Here is a 9,027-nt window from a genome sequence, read left to right on the forward strand (position 1 = left end):
TCTTAAATAAGCATGCCCCTCTCAAAAAATGTAGAACTAGGAATAGATATAGTCCTTGGTTCACTCCAGACCTGTCTGCCCTTGACCAGCACAAAAACATCCTGTGGCGTTCTGCATTAGCATCGAATAGCCCCCGTGATATGCAACTTTTCAGGGAAGTTAGGAACAAATATACACAGGCAGTTAGAAAAGCTAAGGCAAGCTTTTTCAAACAGAAATTTGCATCCTGTAGTACTAACTCAAAGTTCTGGGACACTGTAAAGTCCATGGAGAATAAGAGCACCTCCTCCCAGCTGCCCACTGCTCTGAGGCTAGGAAACACTGTCACCACTGATAAATCCTCTATAATTGAAAATTTCAATAAGCATTTCTCTACGGCTGGCCATGCTTTCCACATGGCTACCCCTACCCCGGTCAACTGCCCGGCACCCTCCACAGCAACCCGCCAAAACCCCCACCATTTCTCCTTTACCCATATCCAGATAGCTGATGTTCTGAAAGAGCTGCAAAATCTGGACCCCTACAAATCAGCTGGGCTAGACAATCTGGACCCTCTCTTTCTAAAATTATCTGCCGAAATTGTTGCAACCTCTATTACTAGCCTGTTCAACCTCTCTTTCGTATCGTCTGAGATTCCCAAAAATTGGAAAGCTGCCACGGTCATCCCCCTCTTCAAAGGGGGTGACACTCTAGACCCAAACTGCTACAGACCTAGATCTATCCTACCCTGTCTTTCTAAGGTCTTCGAAAGCCAAGTTAACAAACAGATCACTGACCATTTCGAATCCCACCATACCTTCTCCGCTATGCAATCTGGTTTCAGAGCTGGTCATGGGTGCACCTCAGCCACGCTCAAGGTTCTAAACGACATCATAACCGCCATCGATAAGAGACATTACTGTGCAGCCGTATTCATCGACCTGACCAAGGCTTTCGACTCTCTTTTCTGTATACATCAATGATGTTGCTCTTGCTGCTGGTGATTCTCTGATCCACCTCTACGCAGACGACACCATTCTGTATACTTCTGGCCCCTCCTTGGACACTGTGTTAACTAACCTCCAGACAAGCTTCAATGCCATACAACTCTCCTTCCGTGGCCTCCAACTGCTCTTAAACGCAAGTAAAACTAAATGCATGGTATTCAATCGATCACTGCCCGCACCTGCTCGCCCGTCCAGCATCACTATGGACGGCTCTGACTTAGAATACGTGGACAACTACAAATACCTGGGTGTCTGGTTAGACTGTAAACTCTCCTTCCAGACTCACATTAAGCATCTCCAATCCAAAATTAACTCTAGAATCGGCTTCCTATATCGTTGCGAAAGCATCCTTCACTCATGCTGCCAAACATACCCTCGTAAAACTGATCATCCTACCGATCCTCAACTTCGGTGATGTCATCTATAAAATAGCCTCCAACACTCTACTCAACAAACTGGATGCAGTCTATCACAGTGCCGTCCATTTTGTCACCAAAGCCCCATACACTACCCACCATTGCGACCTGTACGCTCTCGTTGATTGGCCCTCGCTTCATACTCGTCGCCAAACCCACTGGCTACAGGTTATCTACAAGTCTCTGCTAGGTAAAGCCCCGCCTTATCTCAGCTCACTGGTCACCATAGCAGCACCCACTCGTAGCACGCGCTCCAGCAGGTATACCTCACTGGTCACCCCCAAAGCCAATTCCTCCTTTGGTCGTCCTTTCCTTCCAGTTCTCTGCTGCCCATGACTGGAACGAATTGCAAAAATCTCTGAAGCTGGAGACTCACATCTCCCTCACTAGCTTTAAGCACCAGATGTCAGAGCAGCTTAAAGATCACTGCACCTGTACATAGCCTATCTGTAAACAGCCCATCTATCTACCTACCACATCCCCATACTGGTATTTATTTATTTATTTTGCTCCTTTGCACCCCAGTATCTCTACCTGCTCATTCATCTTCTGCCGATCTACCATTCCAGTGTTTAATTGCTATATTGTAATTACTTCGCCACCATGGCCTATTTATTTCCTTAACCTCATTTGCACTCACTGAATATAGACGTTTTGTTTTATTTTGTTCTACTGTATGTTTTGTTTATTCCATGTGTAACTCTGTGTTGTATGTGTCGAATTGCTACGCTTTATCTTGGCCAGGTCGCAGTTGCAAATGAGAACTTGTTCTCAACTAGCCTACCTGGTGAAATAAATACAAAAATATATTTTTTTAAAATATGTGGGAACTCCTTCAAGACTATTGAAAGCTGGTTGAGAGAATGCCAAGAGTGTGCAAAGCTGTCATCAAGGCAAAGGGTGGCTACTTTGAAGAATTTCAAATACAAAATATATTTTTCTTTGTTTAATTTTTTGGGGGTTATTACATGTTTTTTCATCGTTTTGATGCCTTCACTATTACTCTTCAATGTAGAAAATAGTACAAATAAAGAAAAACCCTTGAATGAGTAGGTGTGTCCAAACATGTGTGTATTAGTGTTAATGTCACTGTCCCCACTACAACAAAAAAATCTATGTAATTTTGTCCTTGAAACAATTAAAATACTGTAGAATTTCATTCATTCATTCCTATGGAGGACTACTCCTTCTGAGGAGTACCAATATGACCTACCGGTGGCTTCAAAGCCTCTCATTGGTCAATACATAGAATTTGCAATCTGGTGTGTATATACATCATTGCCGTTTACCTGCTGGTTGCTCCTTTGTCACATTGTGACTCTGGTTATGCAAATTAGTCTCCATGCAGTGGGCCAGCCCACTGCAAATCCCCTTGTGGAGAGGTGTCTGGAAATAGCTGTCGTTAGAGAAAGTGCTAGTGATGCTGCAGACAGCCTTGTGGATCCAGATCAGTGACTGCAGAGTGAGATCTATGGTGAGATACTTAGATGAGCTCACCATTCCCAGCCCAATGATGTCATGTTTTTGTGAAAATCCATTTGAGGTAAACCGTGCATGCATAGCATTTAGTGGTTAGCCCTCTAAGGTTCATATATGCAATATTATATTACTGCCCTATAATGTCATAGTTTTGTGAGGAAAGAAAAACATGGAGCTTTGAATAGTCCATAGATTTCTGCAATTGAAAATAGCAGGTTTAGCCAAATATTGTACTACTGCTGTATCATCCTCTAGGTCAGTGGTTCCCAAACTTTTTATAGTCCTGTATCCCTTCAAACATTCAACCTCCAGCTGCATACCCCCTCTAGCACCAGTGTCAGTGCACTCTCAAATGTTGTTTTTTGCCATCATTGTACGCCTGCCACACACACTATACGATACATTTATTAAACATAAGAATGAGTGTGAGTTTTTGTCACAACCTGGCTCATGGGAAGTGACAAAGAGCTCTTATAGGACCAAGGCACAAATAATAATAATAATAATCAATAATTTTTCTCTTTTATTTAACCATCTTACATATAAAACCTTTTGTTCATCGAAAATTGTGAATAACTCACCATTAATGAGAAGGGTGTGCTCAGTCTTATAGAATTTTCCCCACACAGTCTGTGCCTGTATTTAGTTTTCATGCTAGTGAGGGCCAAGAATCCACTCTCACATAGGTACGTGGTTGCAAAGGGCATCAGTGTCTTAACAGTGTGATTTGCCAAGGCAGGATACAGTACTCTGAGCGCAGCCCAATCCAAAAATCTGGCAGTGGCTTCTGATTTGAATTCAATTTTCACAGAACCGCTTGTTGCAATTTCGATGAGGCTCTCTTGTTCAGATATCGGTAAGTGGACTGGAGGTAGGACATGAAAGGGATAACAAAACCACTTGTTTGTGTTATCCGTTTCGGGAAAGTACCTGCGTAATTGCGCTCCCAACTCACTCAGGTGCTTCGCTATATCACAATATACATTGTCCGTGTGCTTGAGTTCATTTACACACAAAAAAATCATACAATGATGGAAAGACCTGTGTGTTGTCCTTGTTAATGCAGACAGAGAAGAGCTCCAACCTCTTAATCATAGCCTCAATTTTGTCCCGCACATTGAATATAGTTGCAGAGAGCCCTGTAATCCTAGATTCAGATCATTCAGGCGAGAATTAACATCACCCAGATAGGCCAGTCGTGTGAGAAACTCGTCATCATGCAAGCGGTCAGACAAGTGAAAATGATGGTAAGTGAAGAAAACTTTAAGCTTGTCTCTCAATTTAAAAAAATGTGTCAGTACTTGGCCCCTTGATAACCAGCGCACTTCTGTATGTTGTAGAAGCGTTACATGGTCTCTGCTCATATCATTGCATAGTGCAGAAAATACACGAGAGTTCAGGGGCCTTGCTTTAACAAAGTTAACCATTTTCACTGTAGTGTCCAAAATGTCTTTCAAGCTGTCAGGCATTCCCTTGGCAGCAAGAGCAGTTTCCAACTGCTCAGCCAGTTTTAGGAAGGCTAACTTCTCAGAGATGGACTCCCTGCTGTGTGGGGAGGGGGGGGGGGTGCATGCATGAATGAGTCCCTGTGTATGGGTGTGTGTGTTTTATTATTGGAACCCTTTGCATGTGGTTATAAATGCAAGTGTTTTGTTCCTGAATTTTGATTGAAATATTGTATCTACATTTTCTTTTTAGTGCCTGTCTATTGCGCGTGTGTGTGTGTGTGTAGGTGTGTGTTGGAGGTGACCCATGCAGGAAGGAGGGAGAGAGGGGAGTGCCTATTTACATTGGCAGCAACACAAGGGGGAAATGAACTGACTTCAAAGCGAGAGTGCAGCGGAATTGTGTCGAGAGTGTGCGCTCCGTGCATGAGCTACCAGACACATATTCCCAGAGCTGCTCCGAATGGCCTGTTAGAAACATACTGGAGCAGGCTAGCAAGGAGATTATTTGTGTATAGAGACACTCTACCCCCTAAAAATATCACACCTTTTGACATTTGTACTGTTGCAGTGTTGAAACAACAAATTAGAACTTAGGTGTGTTTACTCTTGAGGACAACTTTAAAGGTACATTAATACACTTCTCTATGTACTCTTGCATTTAATGAATTTGCTCCGTGTTACCTGATATCCACTACAGGCCATAAGCTATATCTTATTTAACTGAAAGTTCTGCTTTTATGTTGTAACTCAGGTGTTTCACTTCAGTGACATCATATAAACCTTTTTTAAAGGGCAATATGCTCAATCCCTGTCCGTGTATCTGTGTGACACAGGGATGCTGCAGAGACAGCCCACCATTGAGGACTTTGTGGACGCCCTGGTGACTGACCTGAACCCAGACTTTGAGACCTTCATCATGGACTCTACAAGCTGATTAGCTTGATCGATCTTCGACTCTTCAATTCAGTTTCAGCCACGACTTGAATTGTGTTGCTGTGGAATGGACTCACATGATCAGAAAATGCAATTAATTATTAATCCTTTCAAAAGGCAGATAACTGTAGCTGTATGCAGTCACTGTAAACGTTTTTTTTTAAATGCAATTTTTGTATACGAGCTAGCTGTTTAGTGATTTGGCTCAACCATAGGTACTGTGTGGTTCATGAAAGTCTGTGCAGATCTGTGCATATACCACATGTATTATACCATACTGTCTTACACATATTTTTGTCATTGATGCATATAAATTATGGAAAGCACAAAAAGTGCATCATTTAATTCAGAATATTGCAATAATGAGCAATGTCATCTTCAGCACTGAGAATGTATGTTTGAAACATCTGTTCCAATATCCATGTAAATAGCTAAGTTGAAGTATGTAGACATTATTTGTATAATCTGCCCAAGAGAAAATACTCAAATCTGTGAGCGTTGAATATCATTTTCTGCAAAAGTATGAGCAGTTCATTGTTATTTCCTGTTCAGATCAGACAGGACAAATACAACACCTGCTATTCCTGACATAGTGTTTTGACTTAAATGCAAATCTGCTCCCTCTGATTTGTCTGTGTTTCTGTTAGGGAGGGAAGGGGAGGAGGGTGGGATGGGAGGTTATGGGCTGAGAAGGAAGGATATGGTCTCTTAGGTGTTGTGAATTGGAGATTTAATTTCTGATTAATTCACACAGAGCGTGATCCAGACTGTGACGACTAGCTAAATCAAGTACTACCGGCTGTTGCATCTGTTTCAACAGATTCTGCCTCTAATTACCAGGGGCTGAGGCTGCAGCTGCTCCCCATACAATGTCCTTACTTGCCTAGCACTGATATCTGACCTGGGGCATCGCCCATCAAGGTGGGATTTACTTCAGATGGTTAATCAAGGTGTGAACATGCTATCAAAGGGAGTGAGCTGGGTAGCTGTAACCACATGTAGGCCTACTGTACATCGCACAGAGCCATGAATAAATTCCTAAATATGAAATCACTAATGGAAGCTTTATTTTCATTACTCGTATCTAGTTTTGAACCAAATTCAATCATAATATTTTGTGGCAAGTAATATCTTGAGTTTCAGAGAGACGCCACTGTATACGGAAGTGGATGTAGTGTGTGTAATGTAGTGATGATTGCAGGTTGTCTGTTGCAATTGGTGTAGGATTAAAGATGAGACATTTGAACAACAATCAAAATCACCTAGTTTGTCTTGTTGAAGTGGTTTATTTACAAATATATCAAATGAAAGTGTATATGCACAATCACCAATACTACAACTGAAAAAAGCAGGCATATTTGTCATTAGTCATGTCTACATTACAAAAATATTAACCTATTTTCTATTTTACAATATCTACAACAAATTTGATATCACACACAACATTCCTCATTGTCTTGTTCAGTATTACCTAGATTGTCTTCCATGTGCACCAGAAATCACAGATGTACATTTTGACATGCTTCTCTTACACCCTTTAAGGAGGCCTTGCCAGTTATTCACTTGTAACAGCGACTTCATGACAAAACACATCAATAGTCACAGTCACACTGTGGTACCGATTCTGCTAGTCACCGACTTAAGCAGACATCAGAAACAAAGGGGAAGGCATCTATTTACTTTGTACCAGTCAGCATGCGTTCAACTTCATTACATCAGCCTCTGGCCCGGCAACCTCGCGTTGTGCATAGATTTGTTTTCAGTCTCTGCTCTTGTGCTTTATTTTGCCGTGAAGTCATTTGTTAGCATTTATTTGCAGTGCTGTGAAAAGGTATTTGCCCCCTTTCTGATTTTCTACATTTGTGCATATTTTTTATACGGAATATTATGAGATCTTCAACCAAAACCCAATATTAGATAAAGGGAACCTGAATTTACAATTAACAAAAAAAAAGATAATTTTTTATTTAATTAACAAAGTTATGCAACACCCAATTCCCCTGTGTGAAAAAGTAATTGCCCCTTATACTCAATAACTGGTTGTGCCACCTTTAGCTGCAATGACTGCAACCAAATGCTTCCTTTATTTGATGATCAGTCTCTCACAACGCTGTGGAGGAATTTTGGCCCACTTCTGCAGGCAGAACTGCTTTAACTCAGCGACATTTGTGGGTTTTCAAGCATGAACTTCTCGTTTCAAGTCCTGCCACAACATCTCAATTGGGATTAGGTCTGGACTTTGACTAGGCCATTCCAAAACTTCAAATTTGTTGCTTTTTAACCATTTTCATGTGGACTTGATTGTGTGTTTTGGATCATTGTCTTGCTGCATGACCCAGCTGCGCTGCAGCTTCAGCTCACAGATGGATGACCTGACATTCTCCTGTAGAATTCTCTGATACAGAACAGAATTCATGGTTCCTTCTATTAAGGCAAGTCGCCCAGGTCCTGAGGCAGCAAAGCATCCCCAAACCATCAAACTACGAACACCGTTGGTATGAGGTTCTTACTGTGGAATGCAGTGTTTGGTTTTCGCCAGGTACAGTGCCTTGCGAAAGTATTCGGCCCCCTTGAACTTTGCGACCTTTTGCCACATTTCAGGCTTCAAACATAAAGATATAAAACTGTATTTTTTTGTGAAGAATCAACAACAAGTGGGACACAATCATGAAGTGGAACGACATTTATTGGATATTTCAAACTTTTTTAACAAATCAAAAACTGAAAAATTGGGCGTGCAAAATTATTCAGCCCCTTTACTTTCAGTGCAGCAAACTCTCTCCAGAAGTTCAGTGAGGATCTCTGAATGATCCAATGTTGACCTAAATGACTAATGATGATAAATACAATCCACCTGTGTGTAATCAAGTCTCCGTATAAATGCACCTGCACTGTGATTGTCTCAGAGGTCCGTCAAAAGCGCAGAGAGCATCATGAAGAACAAGGAACACACCAGGCAGGTCCGAGATACTGTTGTGAAGAAGTTTAAAGCCGGATTTGGATACAAAAAGATTTCCCAAACTTTAAACATCTCAAGGAGCACTGTGCAAGCGATAATATTGAAATGGAAGGAGTATCAGACCACTGCAAATCTACCAAGACCTGGCCGTCCCTCTAAACTTTCAGCTCATACAAGGAGAAGACTGATCAGAGATGCAGCCAAGAGGCCCATGATCACTCTGGATGAACTGCAGAGATCTACAGCTGAGGTGGGAGACTCTGTCCATAGGACAACAATCAGTCGTATATTGCACAAATCTGGCCTTTATGAAAGAGTGGCAAGAAGAAAGCCATTTCTTAAAGATATCCATAAAAAGTGTTGTTTAAAGTTTGCCACAAGCCACCTGGGAGACACACCAAACATGTGGAAGAAGGTGCTCTGGTCAGATGAAACCAAAAGTGAACTTTTTGGCAACAATGCAAAACGTTATGTTTGGCGTAAAAGCAACACAGCTCATCACTCTGAACACACCATCCCCACTGTCAAACATGGTGGTGGCAGCATCATGGTTTGGGCCTGCTTTTCTTCAGCAGGGACAGGGAAGATGGTTAAAATTGATGGGAAGATGGATGGAGCCAAATACAGGACCATTCTGGAAGAAAACCTGATGGAGTCTGCAAAAGACCTGAGACTGGGACGGAGATTTGTCTTCCAACAAGACAATGATCCAAAACATAAAGCAAAATCTACAATGGAATGGTTAAAAAATAAACATATCCAGGTGTTAGAATGGCCAAGTCCAGACCTGAATCCAATCGAGAATC

The 9,027-nt window shown here is 41.7% G+C and overlaps 1 protein-coding gene across 3 annotated transcripts in view; it reads left to right on the top strand.

Annotated features, from left to right (window-relative positions):
- Positions 1-6,523, top strand: part of mipepa (mitochondrial intermediate peptidase a) — a 46,795-nt gene extending 40,272 nt beyond the window's left edge. For 2 of the 3 annotated variants that reach the window (XM_036964900.1, XM_021588188.2), the window contains one exon: positions 5,163-6,523. In XM_036964900.1, the coding sequence (XP_036820795.1) occupies positions 5,163-5,263 (101 nt within the window). In that variant the 3' untranslated portion in view covers positions 5,264-6,523. The remainder of the gene's footprint in view (positions 1-5,162) is intronic. The other variant, XM_021588189.2, reaches the window with a different exon arrangement.
- Positions 6,524-9,027: the final 2,504 nt, after the last annotated feature.

Source organism: Oncorhynchus mykiss, chromosome 27 (assembly GCF_013265735.2).
Source record: "Oncorhynchus mykiss isolate Arlee chromosome 27, USDA_OmykA_1.1, whole genome shotgun sequence".
Lineage (NCBI taxonomy): Eukaryota > Metazoa > Chordata > Actinopteri > Salmoniformes > Salmonidae > Oncorhynchus > Oncorhynchus mykiss.